This window comes from Ovis canadensis, chromosome 5 (assembly GCF_042477335.2).
Source record: "Ovis canadensis isolate MfBH-ARS-UI-01 breed Bighorn chromosome 5, ARS-UI_OviCan_v2, whole genome shotgun sequence".
NCBI classification, from domain to species: domain Eukaryota; kingdom Metazoa; phylum Chordata; class Mammalia; order Artiodactyla; family Bovidae; genus Ovis; species Ovis canadensis.
Genome location: NC_091249.1, coordinates 92,739,462 through 92,759,029, shown reverse-complemented (window position 1 = coordinate 92,759,029; position 19,568 = coordinate 92,739,462). Strand labels below are relative to the sequence as shown.

Genomic DNA, 19,568 nt, shown 5'->3' with positions numbered 1-19,568 from the left:
CTGTCAGCCCTGGCATTACTGACATTTGGGGCTGGAGCATTCTTCGTTGTGAGTCATCCTGTGCAGGATGTTTAGTAGCATCCCTGGCCTCTACCCACAAAATGCCAGCAGCGCCTCCTCTGTTCCTCCTTGCTGTGACTCATACAATGGCAGACGTGGCCAAGGTGCCCTGGAGAACTCAGTCGTCCCTGGTAGGGAACCACTAGTCTGGACTGAGGGGAGGGTGTGGGAGCAACAGAGCTAAGCATCGCACCTATGCCCTTGAACCCTGAATTTGAAATTTAAATGCTGGTCACAGAAACCAGGGGGGCATCTCAGTCATCTAGGCAGCTACTCTGGTCAAGGCAAAAAGCAGGAAGCCAACAGAATGATGCAAATGTTACCTCCCTGCCACCAGTTAGATCTTTGTTTTGATCCTTTAATTTCCCCAAGTAAGTCCTCAGTGATTTGAATTATCAACATTTTTTACAGTTATGCATTTTAATCATAATTTTATGAATATTTGATTTGTCATCTAATCAGGGAAAAATATACAATTCCTTAAGAGACACTTAATAACCATTTAAGCCTCTAAAGATTTGATTAGAAAAGACTGAAGGTGCTGTGTTAGGTAAACTCATGAACTTTCCACACCTTTTTATTTTCTTCAACAAATTCCATGGTCAAATACATTTACTATGAAAACAGCTGCTGGAAAGTTTTGCTCAGGAGGCGGTGTCCCCCCAGGACCTTTTGTGGCAACAGCACATATCCTGTACTTGTTTGAAGCTTCTTCAGAAACAACTTCCAAATTTTGTTGCTGTTTTAGAAGAAATGAGATGCTGGCTTTAAGGAAGAAAAGCGATGTCACAGTGGCCAGCTGAAAAGCCTGTTTTGACTATGCCCTTCCTGAGGTATCCTCATCAGGGAAACGGAAAAACTATGAAGAGAAAGACTCACAGACCTTGTTGTGAAGACACAGACAATGAAGAAGAAAGAAAGGGGCAAATTGGGGTGTGACATTTGCTGTGAAGGAAGCACCAGAGAGTGATGGGAGAAAGACAAAGGTGAGCCTTCTCCGACAGGCCTGTCTGTGGCCTTTGAGCTGAGACCTAAGAATAAGATGCTTCCCAAGTGGCTCGGCGGTAAAGAATCCACTTGCCAATGCATGAGACGTAAGAGATGCAGGTTTGATCCTGGGTTGGGAAGATCCCCTGGAGGAGGAAATGGCAAACCCACTCCACTATTCTTGCCTGGAGAAGTCTGTCATGCAAAATGCCCAAGTCAGAGTATCGCTTGCCTTGGACCAGCATGGGCTGGGGGATGAAACTTAGCCCTTCAAGGCTCAGAAGGCTGGCCAGAGGGGATGAAGCAGATATGCTATGGAGGTTGTTGGGAACAGTGAGAGGGAAAGTCGGGACCCATCACAGCAGGCCCTCCAGGCCAAGGAGGAACATGCAGAACTCTTAGTTGCCGAACGTACGAGCTAGTTCCACGACCAAGGATTGAACCTGGGTCCCCTGCATTGGGAGTGCAGAGTCTTAGCCACTGGACCACCAGGGAAGTTCCCCAAGGTGAAACATTTGATTTTGATGCTAACTATGGGAGAAGCCTTTGGAGGGCATGACATCATCTGACTTACAATGTAAAACTCTCTCTCTGCTTCTGTGTAGGGGCACAGGGAACAGGGGCAAGAACAGCAGCAGGGAAACCTCATGGGTTGCCTGTTCCCATGATCCAGGTGCCTCCAAAGCCCAGCACAGTGCTCTTGAAATCTTACTGATTATAGCTTTTATATGCAGTGGAAAGTGGATTTTATCTCTTTTTTGAACCTCAACAGAAAAAAAGGAAACCAAACCCCCTAACTCTCAGTACCCTCAACAGAAGAAGCTTCTCTAGTCAAATGTGCCCAGGAAATCAAAGACCTTATTACAGCTGGAAGGCCCATGTGGTTCGCTAGGAGTTCAGTTGGGGCTAGTTCTGCTTCCCTCCCAAAGATGAGAGCCCCAGTGCCTGGCCAGCTGGCAGTGGCCTCTAGGCCAAGTCTTAGTCTTCTAAGCGTGAGATATATTGCTTTGCTCTCTGGGAGCTAATTGGTTATGGCTCCAGCTACATTTGCCACAAGGTCTTTGGACTGCAAAGGGAATCCTCATCCAACCCAATTAATAGAACAACATTGCATTTTTATGCTGTCCTCCACCCAACCCATCCATCAGTGTGATTTACACACATTAATCAAGGCATTTACAATGGGTTCACCAAGCTTGCTCCCTCATTGGACGGAGAAACCGGACTATTTGGATTCTTCTGGAGTCCCTGAGGTCCCGAGCTTGGCTCTGCTAAACGTACAGACAAGGTGAGTTATTAATTAACAATTGAGATAAATGCCGCAACAGCATCCTTGAATCATGTCAAACCAATTTGGATGGTTGTGGGATGTGGAGGAGGCGGTGGGTGAGGGGTGGGTTTTGCCTGTTCCAAGTGCTTCTGGACAGACTGCAGTGTTTTTTCTCCCCATTTAGGCCTGGCTGGAGTGCCCTGAGCTCAGGCCAGCATCCACATCTCTTAACCCTAGGCAGCCTCCTCTGGGGCGAAACAAGGAACTGAGCTTCACAGATGGAGGTGGGCTGGGAAATACCATTCTGAAGAGCAGCCTGACAAGACCTTAACTTACAGAGAGAAAGGTCGACACTGCTGATGGAGGGAAGAGCTCCTACCAGGGGTTCCTAACCACACAGATCTGAGGACCTGAGGGAGCTAGGAGGCAGGCTGGAGACCCCGGCTTGATCCTATGATGGGCTTTCTTTCCGCAGAGCTGACGCCCATGCTCTATGACAGCATCTCCCCGAAGCTCACAGTTGAATGGCTTCCCGCCCCGTCTGCCTTCACTCGCTGGACTGTGATACTATCATGCTTATACATCTTTCCAGATGGATTCTGAGCTTCAGATGGATTCAGTGAACTCTTTGTGGACACTTTGTGTCATTTGTCTTCATATTTCCAGAGGCCTGTTTCCGAAGTCTAACATTTAGTCAGCCCTCAACGAGTGTTTGTTAAACCATGAAAGAATGACAAATGGAAGGATGGATGGATGGATTCACACTCTAATGACAGACAGTTAAAGGCTGCTTAAATTTTGAGACCAACATTGGCCATCTCTCCAACCAGGAATGGAGAGCACTTCTAAAACATACTATTTACTCAGAAACACAACAGGAAATTGTGTTCATAGTTTTCCAATTCCTTCCTTCTTCCTGAATTAAATTCCCCTTTCTTCACTTCATTCCTCTTGGGTTCTGGAAATACTAGGGGGAGAGGTCTTGGAAACAGGCATCACGACATTGAGCTGTGTCAGCCCACGCAGGGGAAACTGTTATTTGAAAAAACTTTTTTGTCAAAATGTGGTTGGCAGATCCCTTGCATCAAAATCCTTGGTAAAAATGCAGATTCCTAATCCCACATCTGACTTAATAAATCAGAATCTCAAAGGTTGGGACCAATAAATCTATATATTTAACAAGCTCTCCAGCGTTGTCATACAACCCTGAGGTCTGATGAACGCTGGTTAGAATCTCACTGGTTATATACTGTGGGGAAATTACAGGTTCGGCTCCATCTCTGTGGATTCAGCATCCATCCTGGACAATGACAACACCATCAATACTAATAACGTGAAAGCCAGCAACAGCCAACACAAGAGGGCATTGTATGAGCTGGGCACCTTGTAAAACGTATCACACACATTTTCTCCCTGGAACGTCACACCTGCTCATGGAGGTGGCATAACTGGGCCTATTTTACAGACAACAAAATGGAAACTTTGGGGAGGAAACTGACTTGCAGAAGTGGGTTACAGGGACTGACTTCTGAGTCCAGGCTCTTCACCATATTCTGCTACAGTGTCACCTATTCAAAAATCAGGGAATTGACAGGGGATGTACACAAAGCATCTTTCTTTTCTTTACCTTTTTAAAGACATTTGTTGATTTCTTTCTTTCTTTTTTTTTTTTTTCCGGCTGCACCATGTGGCATGCAGGATCTTAGTTCTCCCACCAGGGAACTTAGTTCCCAGAACCTATGCCCCCTGTGGTGAAAGCTCGGATTCTTAACCACTGGACCCCCAGCGAAGTTCCCAGCATGTAACTTCCAGATCTGTGTTGAAGCAAGACAGAGGGAAACAGAGACAATCCCCCAGAGTGGAGGGGAAGCCTTCAGAAGGGCTGTCTCCTGCCTCTCCGCCTCTGCCCACAGACTGGGGACGAGCACTTCAGACCATAATGGAAGCCAGCCTTTCTGCACACAGAGGGCCGGGGCGCCTGACTCCAAGGTTTGGGTGATAAACGGGTGGAGGGAAGGCATAAGGACTGTCTTTCCAGGGCAGACGGTCCACCAGCGCCTCCCCACCTCGAGGTTCCCACGTTGAGAGGAAATCTACACCCTTTCTCCTACCCCTGGCTGTGATGAACTAAATCTCACACCTCTGTCTTGGTGGTGATAATTAAATATTATCCGCCTGTCACTTGACGCACATGTTGTGTGTATTCTCAGACTTTAATGAGCTCCTATTTGTCTTCTGTAAGCAAAAATATTTCTTTGAGTCTCTTCTTTTTCAAACTGGGGTGAGCAGTTCAAGCAAAGATCTCTCACTATTAAAAAGACAGTCTGCTCCCATGCACGTCTGTCTGAACCGTGTCTGCTACTTCTCAGGGGCCATGGCAGGTGATGTTTGTCCCTGCAAAGTCAGCCAGTGCTTCCTGAGGTTAAGCTGGTGGTCACATGGCTGCGGGTGTTGGGAGACTTTGAAAGTGATGAGAATAAGAAGGTAGGAATCCATAAATTGTTTGGCGGGGCATATTTTAAGGCAGCTTTTTCCAACAGGGTTTCTCATCTAAGAACCACAGAAGCCAGAAAATATTTGTGTGATCAATTTCCCAAGTTTTCCGAGGAAGGTACCATTAGTACCATTCTAGGTTCATGGGGCTTCCCTGGGTGGCTCACTCAGATAAAGAACCTGCCTGCAATGCAGGAGACCCAGGTTCCATCCCTGGGTCAGGAAGATGCCCTGGAGACGGAAATGGCTATCCACTCCAGTCTTCTTGCACTGGAAATTCCATGGACACAAGAATCTGGTGGGCTACAGTCCATGGGGTCACAAGAGTCAGACTAAGCTACCACCACCTCCTTGCCTAGGAGAGAAGTTCATTCATTCCATATAACAGATGTGTTAGCTAAGTGGCTCTCAGAGAGAACCTGCATTAGCACACTCTGGAAATTTACTAGACATTCAAATTCTTGCATCCTTCTCCAGACCTACGGAATCAGAAAAGGGGATAGGGCTAACAACCTATGTGTAATCAAGCCCTCCAGGTGGTTTTGCTATAAGCTCAACTTTGGGACTTCCCTGGTGGCTCAGACGGTAAAGCGTCTGTCTACAATGCAGGAGACCTGGGTTCGACCCTTGGGTTGGGAAGATCCCCTGGAGAAGGAAATGGCAATCCACTCCAGTACTATTGCCTGGAAAATCCCATGGACAGAGGAGCCTGGTAGGCTACAGTCCATGGGGTCACAAAGAGTCAACCTGACTGAGCGACTTCACTTTCACTTTCAACTTTGGAAACTACTAGTGTCTGTAGGCATTAAAACTTCTTGATTTGCCCGCCAGGCAAGAATACTGGAGTGGGTAGCCATTCCCTTCTCCAGGGGATCTTCCCAACCCAGGGATCAAATCTGGGTCTTATGCATTGCAGGCAGATTCTTTACTGTCTGAGCCACCAGGGAAGCCTCTCATGGAGGAACTCAGGTTGAAAAAGGCTGCAGAGGACTTAAAATATCTATTTCCATATTTGCATCTATATTTATCTCTGTTTAAAATAAAAAAGATCTATCACTTTAAACTTGAGAGTTTTAAAAAAAAATGTAGAGCGTTCCTAGATGGAAAAATGATTTGGCTCGTCCAGCTTGCTCTGGAAGGGCGCTCTATTATCTTCTCCACTCATGAGGTTTATAACAAATGCGCTCACTGCAGCTGCTCCCCAGGCCTGGGCGCCCCTCCGACCCACCCACTGCCATGTCTAGAGACCCACAAAGCTCTCCCTGAGAACCGGCAAAGCAGGCCAGAGCCTGGGGTAGAACTCCCACCCCCACCCCCAAAATGAGCAGAACAGGATAATATTAGTCTGCTGCAGGGCGGGGTCTGGAGTTGATGAGGAACAACTTCAATATTTATCAATAAACCCCAGAGTGCTGAGCACACCTCCTCGGGAAGTAACTAACCATAAAAAGGATACTCTGCACTGAGGAATCTCCTCCAAAAAAAGAACTCAGTTCATTTGTGAATTGCTTACGCCAGGTGAGAGAGAATCCCTGCCTACCCCTCTCACCTGACATAAGCAACTCTGAATTAACTGGGAGTTTCTTTTTATAAATACTGTGCAGAGCATTTTTTTTTGGTGGTTAATTACTTCCTTGGGAGGTTGCTTTAATGGTTCCCATAACAAGGCCATTATTGTCTTTTAGCATAATCACTGCCTCCTTTGCTTCTGTGGCCTGCCTTTCTGATGCCTCTTGCCTCTGCCTGCCAGGAGGGACCTGAATGATGCTCCTTGGGCAGTCCTCAGGCTGGGGACTTGGAGGGTATCTCCTCCAGCCCCATCACTTCAGGGATTTTCTCCTGGTGGGAGCTGGCATCTGAGTGGGGCCGGTGGAGGGAGAAGGGAGTGGTGCAGGGCACATCTGGGGGAGACTGGGTCCCCCCTCCCTTGGGTGCAGCGTCTCAACCATTTGCTAAGCTTTCAGCTGCTGACACCAGTGCCAGGGAAGGAAGCCAGTTCCTTTCTGGAAGGTGAAGAGCAGGCCTGTAAGCAACCTGGTGAAACCACCAGGGACCAGACGCAAAAACAGTGACTATCACCAGGAAAAGCAATGCCATTCTGACTATCTCTCTTGGAAAAAAAAAAAATGTATTACGGACTTATGCCTCACTTCATTCAAAAATGAATTAAAAGTGGTTTCTGTTTGGGCTAAGCGAATGAATGGGAGCACTGTGTCAAGTCTATAAACTCTTTGTGACTGGTGTACTCCTATCAGTGTACGCACATTTGTTTACCTAGAAACTAAAGAGGTGTTAGAACTGCAATAATGGGTTACGGGAATTGCAAAACAGGAGGATGAAGAAAAACAGAAATAGGATGTCTGTTACTTTCAGCCTACATCTCCAGACACCACTGAAGCCAGCCCGCTGGGGCCATGAGGGCAGGGGCTGACGGTCCCCGGGTGCAGGGATTGGCACATATGAGAGGATGCATATTATTGTTAAATAATCAGACTCATACCTTCTTATACCCAGAAACAGTTTCTGCCCTGAGGAAATGCTGATCACATAAGTCATTCTGGTAGGGGTGGATGATGAACCTGTACTCATGTTAGGGGACCATGACTATGTGCTCCTAGGATATCAGGTGGTCCATGTGCTATAGCAAGCCCATTTGGCCCCTGAATCTCAGGACTCCATCAGGGAATAAAGAACACAGGCATATCCAGCTCAGAGGTATAGAACAGAGGTCAGCAAACTTCTGATAAGGGATCAGAGGATAAAAATTTTAGGCTTTGTCTTGGCCAACTAACCAACATTGCCTTAATGCTGAAAGCAGGACAAAACATAGATAGGTGTAGCTATGTTCCAATAAGACTCTACATACGGACACTGACATCTGAATCCCACATAGTTTTCATGTGTCATGAAGCATTTTCCTTCTTTATATATTTTTCCCCAACCATGAAAAATGTAAAACCATATTTTCGCTTGTAGGCTTTGCTGGTACAAAGACAGGCAGTGGATCAGATTTGGTCCAAGGGCTGTGGTTTGCCAACCTTCGGTTAGAACATGGATTTTGGAGTCAGAGCTGGATTTGGATAGTGATTAAAACAGAAAGATTGTGATTAAAACAGAAAGAGAGTCACAGATGTAGAGAACAATCTTATGGTTACCCAGGAAAAAAGATGGGGAGGGATAAACTGGGAGATGGGTTGATATATATATATATATATATGCTCCTATATGTAAAATAGATAACTAATAAGCACCTACTGTATAGCACAGGGAATGCTACTGAAGGCTCTGTGATGGTTTACATGGGAAAAGAATCTAAAAAAGAGCAGATATATGTAAATGTATAACTGATTCACTTTGCGTACACCAGAAAGTAACATAACATTGTAAATCAACTGTACGCCAATAAAAATTAAAGACAAAAGTTACTTCATCACTCTCTAGGCCTCAGTTTCCTCATCTGTACGGCAACATCTTAAAGGGCTGAAAGGATGCAGCCTTTTCACAGCTCACAACATCCTAGCCCATGTTGAACATATAATGTCACCAGCACAGATTTGTTTGTATACCCTGAAAGGAATGGTCACCCAAAGGTAGAGCCAGGGCCTGGCCACCTTTCTGTGGGGACGTGTACTTGAGAAACCGAAGCTAGTATCCACCCCTGGTGCCTCCAGGGACCCCTGCTGGCCCAAGCACCCGGCTCTCTGCTGCGTATGCTTCAAAGGAAGTGTTACAACATCTGACAATAGCAAAGGGGAGGTCTTTCAAAAGGGACTCAAGACGACCATTTATACACAACGCTCCACTCTTGAGGGGCTGGGAATTCGAAGACGATCACTCACCTCCCTCATTATCCTTGTTATCCGCACAGGAGGTTTCCATGGCAACGTTGCATCCGGGCCCTCTCCAGCCGGTCTGGCAGACACACTGCCAGCTGTTCTGACCCAGTGTGCATCTCCCGTTGCCGTTGCACAAATCGGGGCAGCCATCTGGTTGGAGAAACGGAGAGGATGAGGAGGAGGAACGTGAGGCCGCGCTGGGGCCGCGGGGGAGCCATGCAAAGGGGGTGCAAGGCCACAGGGCGGCCGCTGGGCCAGCCGCAGAGGGGGGTCCCGTACCTGGCGCGGGAGGAGTCGGGGAAGCAGGCGATGCATGCGGTTGCAAGCCGTTAGCAGGGGCCCAGATGCAGACGCTCCCCGGTGACACTGACCTGTGCGAACGGGTCTGAGGCAACCTTCCCAAAGTGGGGAATGTTCTGGAAAAACGAAACTAGCCCTGGGCGGACAACAAGTCTAGTAGGCTGTTATTTCCAGCCCATGGCTCAGGGTTGATGCTGCCTGAACAAAAATCCTTTCTTTTTTCAGTGCCTTATGCAGAAGGGTGAAAATTTCCTACCAACCCAGGGTGAAGGTTGAGTACCCTCCATCTTTCAGAATTTTAAAACTAAATTTACATGTGATTAGCATGAGCTTCTTAGGACCAAGAACTGGATGGTTCTGCTGGGCTATTTTCATATTTTTGTGGTATTTAGTCTTAAGGGACACTTAAAATGTTGGCTGCTAATCACTCAACCTATTTATGGCATGATGTAAAAATACCGCAGGATCTGATGCCTGGGGAAGGGGTAGGTACTCAGTGCTATGGATCAGGAGAAAGCAGAGGAAAGCTTATGTGCCCGGGAGCGTTTGAGCCATTCTTAGTTTGTGGTTTTCTTTTCCTTTTTGGATGTGTGTTTGTATAGAATCAGTAGCCTGCCTCACTCCCTAGCTGCCCCAGCCCACAAAACAGTTGCAGCTACTGCCCTCCTGACCTGAGCCTGGGCAAAGAGAGTCTGGATGAGGAAAGAAGAGAAAGACTGGGGGTCACTACAGAGAGAAGGGAGTCTCTGGGAGGATGTGGCCATGCTCACAAAACCTACTTGCTGGCAAGAATTCCTAGATATGTTTTCATCTTTCTTTCCTTTAACAGCTTTATTGAGGTGTAATTTACATACCATAAAATTCACCTGCTTTAAGTGTACAAGGCAATGACTTCGAGGAAATTAAAGACGTGCAATCTAGGTATGTTCCCTTACATACCTACATTTAAAGAGATTTCTTATGTTAGAACAGATTCCAAATGACCATTAATTAAACTGTCCTCAGAAAGTAACTTTTCCTGAATCTCTCTCTTTCTATCTCGACTTCTTGCTACCATCTCCATATCTTTCTATATCTATTTTTAAACCACACAAAGTGCAGGGTGGATTGGGCCGTGGCAGAGGGATGAAGTGCTTTGTAATGATGGAGGTAATTGATTTGAAACCTTTCTGGCCCAAATCTTCTGAATCAAAACTGTGTCTCTCCCCCTTCTTCTCTCTCCAGTGTTCCGGAGGCCATCACCTGGCCGCCTTCCTCTCTTCTCTTGAGTCCCCCTTACGAGAATGCCGATAAACCTAATTTGTGCATGTGGCAGAGGTGGGAATTTAAAGGACTCCTCCTAAGAAGAAAGGGCTGGAGGGTTTGAAATTGAGTTGAAATTTACTTCTTTAAGGAGTTTTACTCCTCAATACTTCTTCCCTCCCATCCTTTCCAGAATGTGGTATGGGTTAGGACCTGGGTAAGCAACAGGAGAAGTTCTACATGCAGAAGTCTCTGTAAAGAAACAGCTTTCTTGAGAGGAGGCATGAGGAGATGGTGATCAGGGAATTTTTTTCTTTTGTTGTAGCGCCTGGTACTCAGTCCAGGATGTGAGCAAAGCACTGGTGTTTGCATATCTAGAAAAAGACTTCCTGGTCTCCACACCTATCCTCTCAAAGTCAACAGTCACATTTCCATTCCTTACCTACCAAGGAGGTGACCACAGCCCTGCCTGGAATACAGGTGATTTTCCCATCTCTTTATACTTTGAGAGAGAGCTGGGAGAGGAAGCCAGCCCTGGTGTCAGGGAAATGCCATAAATATTTCTGCAGGAGCAAAATGCAACTCAGTAGGTAAAGCCCAAGGGACATTTCACAGATTTGCAAGGAAAAGAGAGTATCTGCAACCCCCAGCCACCTCCAGCTTTACAGTTTCTACGAGCAGAGTTTTAGGGACTGGGTCACAGAGAAGACACTGCATAACAGACCCACCAGCATTCACCTGGCATGGTATCTATTCTGTGTGCTTTGTTATTTAGCTACTTTGAGGTCTTGTGTTTGACTAAAATCATGCCCAAAGTCTCAACAGAAGCCTCATTGTGTAGGAAACCCACATCCACTACATAAATTTCAAATTTGCAAAGAACACCAGCATGTCAGTCAGATATGCACTCAAAGTATGCTCCTAGATTGAATGAGGTTTTTTTTTTTTTTCTTTTCTTTCTCTCTCCATTCCCCTCCGCCTCCCCAGACCAACTGAAGTGAGATAAACAGACCACAGTAGCTGGTTTTCTCCACATCGTATGAGGAAGATGAAAACATGAACAGTGGGAAGCTGGCAAATCTCTGAGAACTTTTGGGGCAGCTGGGAATTAATGGACAGGACGTTGCTTTTTAGCTTGAAGAGGAAGAAAGCAGCCTTGGTAAATGCGTGGCGTTGCTAGGCAACCCCAAGCTACCCCCAGCACAAGTTCATTCTGCTGGTGGCCTTCTGAGGAAGGTGATTCGTTGTGTTTGTAAAGTGCAAAGCCAGCCTCTGCTTAAGGGAAAACAAAACGTAGGAAGTAATTAGTCTGGAGGGCAAATGGGTATCGGGTGGTGGCTTTTCCCTGGAGAGGAATCTAAAACTGCAGTTGAATGGGGCTTACGGGCTTAGACTTGGGGATACAGCAGGTCTCTTGTGTGGAGTCTTCTGGATTTCAGGCTAGCTAGCACTGCTCCTTCCTTGAGTGGTTATCTCTGAGACCACTGATACAGAAGGCCTGAGGCACAGCTTCTTGTATCCTCGTACAGCTGGCGAGCTGGCTGTTGGAAACTTCAGGTTCTATCATGACCCTAGACCTGAGATTCTCAACTGAGGCAATTGTGGCCCCCATCCCTCGCTCCAGGGAACATGGGCAATGTCTGGAGACACTTAGGATTATCACATTTTAGGGAGGATGCTACTGACATCTGGTGGGTAGAGGCTGGATGTTTAGCATTGCAGAGATTTCCATGTTTGCTGTTGGATCTCAGAAACCGCCCTAGTGTCAGGCACACAGTAGGTGCTTTAATGAATGGAAACACAAATCAGGTGGTGCTAGATCATTTCAGCCTGGCCTTCATTTATAGACTCTTCTGAGAGTTATGAGAAGCTAGTAGGGCCTCCTTCTTAAAGACCTAAATCTTTTTCCTAGAGAGAAATTTCTAGGGCAACAATGATATCTGGGGCTGGTTCTATCACACTTTCAATGCTCTTGGCAGAAAGCATTGGAAATGGAATCATTTCCAAGACTTTTCTACACGCAGAGTTCTAACCACTAGGAAAAAATATTCATTGGCACAGTTACCAGGTAGGCAGAGTTTCTGCCTTAACAAAAATTAGAGCTGATGTAAAAATTAAGGATTTAAAAAAATCCCAAAACCCAAACACACTGGTATATTCTGATGACTCCTGAATTTTCAACTCTATTCCCTTGAACACTGGACCTGGACTCCAACTTGCATCTCAACGTCTCCATCTGTTCACTCACACGTATCTTAGACTCAATAGAATTTGGTTTCTTGATCTTCCTTCTCCTCCCAAACTCTGATTCCGTGATCAATGGATAGCACCTCCGTGTACCCCACTGGCCAAGACTAAAGTCTTGGAGTCATTGTTAATTACCCACCCCACGCACCTCCTCTCTCATCTCAGGTATCTAGTCAACAATCAAGCCCTGTTTTTTACTATAAGAAGCCCTATCTGTTCTTCTTAAATATCTCTAGATCTTAACCTGAGCCATCCCCATCTTTGATTTAAACTCTGGTCAAAGCCATCTAACTGGTCTCCCTGCCACCAGTTTTGTACCATTATCCTTTCTCTCAGTTCTTGACCCTGCTGCAAATGCTTCTATCGCTTTCCGATGACCTTAGGTAAAGTCTGAAGTCCTTGGCTTCCAGATCTTACACTGGTTGTCGCCATGCCAGTCTAACTCAATGTCATTTTAGGCTTTATTCACATCGAAGCCATTCAGCCTTTTGTTATCTATCTAACTTCACCCCATCCTTCACTCACCTCACCTCCAGAGAGCCTTTCTGAAGCTCCCAAATCAAGTTCCACCTATCATGGTGTTTTATCCTACCCTATCCTATTCTATCCACCACAAAGAATCACAACTCTCTGGCATCTCCTTGATGCTTGCTAGCCCTTGCAGCAGCTCTTCTTTATGACGTTTTGTCATCACCTGAAGGAAAATTGTTGTAATAAATGTGCACATCGTCACAGCTGCCATTTGAATGGGGCCTCTAAAACCGTGCAGCATACAACTGCTCTGGGCATTTCTGTTATCATGTAAACCTGCGAAGGCAGGGGCCACGTCTATCCTGTTTACTCTTGGACTGCTAGTACTCAACACACAGGCAGAGGATGAATGAATGAATGACTTCTGACTGAAATCAGCATCTCTGATACCTTTGGCAGAGTGGAAATGGGATAGTTTCCAAGACTTTTATACACGCAGAATTCTGAACACTAAAAAAAAATTTTCATCGACACAGTTACCAGGTAGGCAGGCTCTCTGCCTTAACAAAAATTAGGCGTGAGCGAAACAATGTCTACAGCACAGTAAAATGGGGAGCATAAATGTACTTGAAGAAAGCTATAATTACCATAAAAGGCTTTTCTAAAAAAGCATCAAGAAATGTTCTGCCATGTGCAGCAATTGAGAGGTACAAATAAGTGGCTAATAGGGGACAAGGGATGTGGAAAGAGAAGTAGGACTTTAACATTCTACATCGGGCAGACCTTAGAAAAGCAGAGAGGGCCACACGCAGATGGCAATGCAAGTGAAAACACGCAACAAGATGCATGTCAGTGCAGACAGATGACAAGGCAAGCCAGAAAAGGGAGATGCATGTGCCTGCCGGTTCAAGAGACCATTAGGAGAGCTACTGCAGCCTGGACGGCACCCCCGTGGAAAGGTTTTTCTGAGCCCAGGGGAAAACCTGAACCCGGTTTGTAGTCAGAGATTTCTGAGATCAAAATCTTGATCTGCCTCTTGTTGTCTGTGTGATCATGAGCTAGTGGCTTTACCTTTCACCCCTGTTTGTAAAACTCTATCTTGCTAATTGGAAAAGGAAAAATGGCAACCCACTCCAGTATTCTTGCCTGGGATAATCCCATGGACAGAGGAGCCAGGGGGGCTATAGTCTAAGGGGTCACAAAGAGTCAGACACTACTTAGCGACTAAATCTCCACCACCATCTTGCTAATGGATCTTATTTCTTGTCCTGCCCCAAAGAATGAAACCTGCACAAGGGCTAGGATTTTTGCATCTTTCGTTCACTGAAGTATCCTCAGTGTCAGAAAAATAGCTGGCGTATAACACATGCAATCAACATTTGTTGAATGAATGAATGAACAAGGATGATGGTAATACTTTACACAGATGTCAGAGGGGTAAAATGAAATGTTAAAGGCAAAGATTTTAGCATCAAGTTAGAGCACATTGCAACTGCTCCATAGAGAGAAGCACTTATGGTTATTAGTGTTGATATAATTATTGATATTACAAATATATTTAATTAGTGGCAGGCTTTTTCTTTGGGGCATGAGGTGAAGTACAGGCCACTTCTTCTTGCCTCATCTCCAGATTAAGAAAAAACCAAGAGCTTATCCTGTTTCAAATGAAAAAATGGAGGTTTCTGGGGGTGTCCTGAGTGTGTGACTGCTTCACATCCTAGGAAAATCTCACTCCCCTTTGCCTACCACCCAAGACTCTAGCAAGGTCCCTGGAAGTGTTTTCAGATAACCCACTGACACCAAGAGCCACTCTGAGGAGGAGAAGAGTTGAAAATAAAATGAATGATGACTTTTTCTTTTGGGAAGCATTGTACTTTTGCTTGTTCACTTAATTAGGGGACCCTTTCTCGTCCAACTGCTTTAAACACCACTATTTTCTGAGAGCTGTGCATTGCTGGAACTGAGGAAAAGATGCACAATGGAAATATGTAACAGAGTCCGTCACTGCGTTCCAGAACTCTTTAAGGCTGCAAACAGCTGAGGGGCTGGGGACCAGGGGTCTGGTGGTCATTTCTATTAAAGAGCAGCGGCAAATGCTCAGTAAATGCAATTGGGTGTTTCAAGAGATTCTGGGGGCAAACTCCAACTAATTTTAGAAGCCTGGCTCTGCCAGAGAAGCATTTTGGTCCCCAGAAAACAGCAGGACTTGTCCTCTCGCTCATCTGGGTGAGTAAGAGGGAGCAGGGAAGAGATTCTGTTTCCAGGCACAAATTGGTACGGACCCTCAGCCATGAACCTGAGCTTGAACAGATGCCCCTGCATTGTCAGAAAAGATGTAGAAAATCCAGAGGCAGATGTGCCTTCATCTCAATAGCATGTGTGTGTCTTTAAGGGTTTGTGTAGGACTGAGGAGGGGGTATGCTGGGGCAGCGGCAGGGGGCAGGGCTGGGAAGGCCAGTGATCCTTTCCAAGGTCTGATGCTTCTTTTTTGCTCGGAAAACAGAAATCATGCCCCCCTCCCTACCCCCACCCCAGCAGCAACAGAAGCTTCCATGAGGTGACATAAATTTGGATCCAGGTGTTGATGCTGCCTGTTTCCTGGATGAACCAGGATTCTCACTGATCAGCATCATTTCTCTCTGCCTGGGAAAAGGAAGGCAGCAGGCTCAGGCTTGGGCTCAGGGTAAAAAAAAAACAAAAAACAAGCATCTCATTTTGTACAGTTTTGATGCTTCCAGCTCTTACTAGCACACTTTTTAAAAGAGTAGACGATCATGAAGGGAGGAAACAGTTTAGGCAGCAGTAACTGGGGATCGTTCTGGGGAGGGAAATCCCACGTCAGTTAGTGAATTGAGACTGAGTCACTTTTGCTTCTAGGCCTTTTGGCTAAGTATGGGGGCTTCCCAGGTGGCACAGTGAATCCACCTGCCAATACAGGAGACGCAAGAGATGCAGGTTCGATCTTTGGGTTGGGAAGCTCCCCTGGAGAAGGAACTGGCAACCTGCTCCAGTATTCTTGCCATGGACAGAGGAGCCTGGTGGGCTACAGTCCATGGGGGTCACAAGATGTTGGACACAACTGAGCACATGTTATCACCCAGGAGCACTGGAGCTGGACACAAGTTTGTGCCTTCCTTGGGGGAGCCTGCTTTTTTCCTTTAACACTTTTCTTTATCCCACTTCACCCAATCATAGGAGGATGTCATGGGATAGTGATGGGCAAATATCAGGAGGTTGCTAAGGTACATATCCACTGGAGCCACACTGAACACCGCTGATGATGCACCAGGGGTTTCTCCCATTGCTTCAGATCACAGCAGTGCTTCTCAAAGTGTGGTCCTGGTACCACCAGGGGTAACACCACCAGCAGCAACATCTCATTAGAAATGTGCACTCTTGGGTTCCGTCCCAGACCCTCCATCAGGACCTCTGGGGGTGAGGCCTGGCAGTCGGCATTTTAACAAGCCCTCCAGCAGGTTCTGAAGGCTGCTGTGTGAGAACCGCTGCTTCAGGATCAAGTCCTAACTCCTTAAAAAAGCCTCCAAGGCCCCACACGATCCGAACCTGCCCATCTCATCTCCTGTCACTTGAGGTTTCTGCTCTCTGACCTTCAGCCACGCTGCTCTGCTCTGCTCAAGAACACAGCCTGCCTGCATGGCCTAGATCCTCCTTTTATGCTTTGGCAGATTCCTCCCCTAAATCCTGCTCCCTGCACTCACTTTGGCAAAGCCATGCATCCTCGGCTTGTTCAGAGAAGGCTTTCTGACTTTCAACTCGGGGTTCTGCCCCCATCATATGACTTCACAGCACCACCTTCTTCTAAAGCACGCGCCATCATTCTAATTCATCCTTTGTTTAGAGCAGTAGGTCTCCACTTGGCTGCACATTAGAATCACTTGGGAGCCTTGAAAAATCCTGATTGTAGGCTGCACCCCAATTAAACCAGAATCTCTAAGGATGAGGCTCAGACATTAGTATTTTGATTTCTTGAGCTCCCCAAGTAGTTCCTCTGTGCAGCTGAGATTGAGAACTCTCAATGCCCATCTTTCTGGGAGCCTCCAGGCCTCCTGAGAGCAGAGATGCTGTTGTACAGGCTGTTTTCCCTGCACCTGGCATTAAAGATGTTTGTTGAATGAATGCATAAATAAGCCACATGGTGTTTCTGCTGCTTCACTGTGTCCTTGAGTCAGCCTCCAGGTAAAGGGAAAAGCTTCTCACAGGCCACGCCCTCTGGGTGGATGACACCTCCTCCAAGTCAAAGAAACAGCTGGTTCCAGTGCTGGGTCTAAAACCTGGCTGAATCCAGTGGCCGTGGATGCATGCTGGGGGAGTCTGTGTATTTTAACTTTGAACCAGCTGATCCCTTCTGATCGAAAGAGACAGGATAGAGCACCCAGGGAGAAGGGAGGAGAGGGAGAGGGAGAAGAGAGGCATGTTGGTAGATTAAGAGGGTGACAAGAGTTCCACAAAGGCAAGGATGACAATAATAAGAGAGCCCAATGGTTTAATTTGGTTCTTGGAGGATAATCAAGTTGTTGTAGCTCATGCCGCTTATTCCCACAGCTGTCCAGCAAATAATGAATGTGGTACCTACCTGGTATGGAAATAGGGACAAAGGCACGACTTTGATTTCTTATTTGTTATTTTTAACCAACCAATTTCTACACCCACTGAGCATCCGTATAGCCACAGGAGGGTCATAAAAATACAAATAACACCTAGGAGGCCTGTGGGCACGGACCTGTTACTTACTGCAGGGCTGACGGCTCTCTTTTAACCGGTGTAAAATCAGGCTGATGATAAATTGCCATATATATTCCTTTGTTGTTGCTGTTTGCAGCCCAACTTGAGAAAATGTAAGGAAATCACTACATGTTTGTTTCTTATAGATGTCAAAAGCACTAGGCAAAGAACCTGCCCCAGGACTGTAACTCTGGATTTCTGGAAGCTTTTAATAGGAAGACAATAGTAGCAAACCCTCAACTAGACATTTCTGTGTTCCTGGCACTCTTTTATATGTCTCTCATGCATTAACTTATTGGTTACAATAACCCTATGATGTAGGCACTATTATGATTCCCATGTTACATGTGAGGGAATGGAGGCATAGAGAGGTTAGGTAACTTGGCCACAGCTGCAGACCTCATTAGTGGTGGAGCCAGGATGTGACATCAGACGGGCTCCAGAGGCTCTGCTCTCGCCTAGGGGGACCAACCATCCCCACATGCCTGGGACTGTCTAGTTTTAGCTCCCAAAGTAGTGAGACCCAGGAAATCCCTCAGTTCCATGCCAACTGGGATGACTGTTATCATCAAGGTCAGGGAATGAGGACTGGGCTCGTTTCACTGGTGGTCATGGGTGTGAATGCTCTAAGGGCAAGGGACAGGGCATAGACTTTTATACTGGGTTACCTGTTTGAGGATGTAGGGCCTCCAACAGTATCTGCTGTCCCACTTGGGACAAAGTACCAGGTCAGTCCTGTAACCACATGGCTGTAGTGTGGTTAAGACAATGGGCTCTGAATCCAGGCTGCCTGAGTTCATACCCCAGCTCTATCCCTTGGTTGCATAATCTTATTAGCAAAAATTATGAGATCTCTAGTCCTTAGTTTCTTCATCTATGAAATGAGGGCAATAAGAGTGCCTATTCTAGAAAACAACTGGGGTTTAAAAGAGAATACATATCACAGTACTTTCCTTAGCACGGGTGTTAGTAGGTGTTAATGCACAAAAATACGCATAACATGTAAACTACATGTAAATGCACAGAGTAAAAGTTCTAGAACTAACAGCTATCATTATTGCTGTTACTAACAGTAACCTCAAAAAAAAAAAAAAAAAGGAAAAGAAAGAAAGAAAGAAATGTGACCTTGAATAATAGAAGAAGGGGCTTGTGTGGCTGAGAAGAGCCTCTGATTTGCTCTCACAACCTCTGAACAGGTGATGAAGGGAGCATCACGATCCATACAGTCAGTAGAGCAAAGACCCCAGGAAGATGCCCTCCAAAGATTGAAATGGAAATGAGATAAGTGGGGAAACTTCCTGGGAGTTACATGAGTAAGGTGGGTATATCATGGATGTAACACGTAATATACACAATTGTGCTTAAAATACAAGAGGCATGGGTGGTGAAACTGTAAAGGATCCTAAGGTTGAGAAATCTCATTTAGGCTTAAGGAGGCGTGTTAAGAGAGAGGGGTGGTCTGCCTGGGGTGTGGAAGGGGAGCCTACGGAGCAGGGGAGAGTCAGGGTCAACTCAGCCATTAGTACGTCCTCATTGATTGAGGAATAAAGGGACACCCCTGCCACTGATGAATGAAGACTAGGAGCTTAGCACTGCACAACCTCATTATTTCATCAAGCCCTTTCAAGGACACTATAGGCATGAATTATTATCATCATTTGTGGTTGGATAATCTGAAGCTCAGAGAGGTTAACAAATTTGCCCCAGGTCAGAATCACTGAAAATTGTGGCTTGAGGGTTTGCACCGAGGCCCGTCCAACTCTGAGCCCACACACTTCCCTTCCCTCTAACCAAGTTGGATTCCATGGGGAGAAGGTGGCGGCAGAATAGCACACTCCTTGTTTTGACTCCTTGCTTCCCCGGTGATCTTGTGATCTTAACTTCCTTTCCCATATAGATTTCCTTGGAGGGAGCGAGTA

General features: G+C 46.2%; 1 protein-coding gene across 1 annotated transcript in view; it reads right to left on the bottom strand.

Annotated features, from left to right (window-relative positions):
- TENM2 (teneurin transmembrane protein 2) overlaps window positions 1-19,568 on the bottom strand; it is a 423,997-nt gene that overhangs the window by 117,986 nt on the left and 286,443 nt on the right. The window contains exon 12 of the mRNA XM_069592738.1: window positions 8,650-8,796. Within this exon, the coding sequence (XP_069448839.1) occupies window positions 8,650-8,796 (147 nt within the window). The remainder of the gene's footprint in view (window positions 1-8,649; window positions 8,797-19,568) is intronic.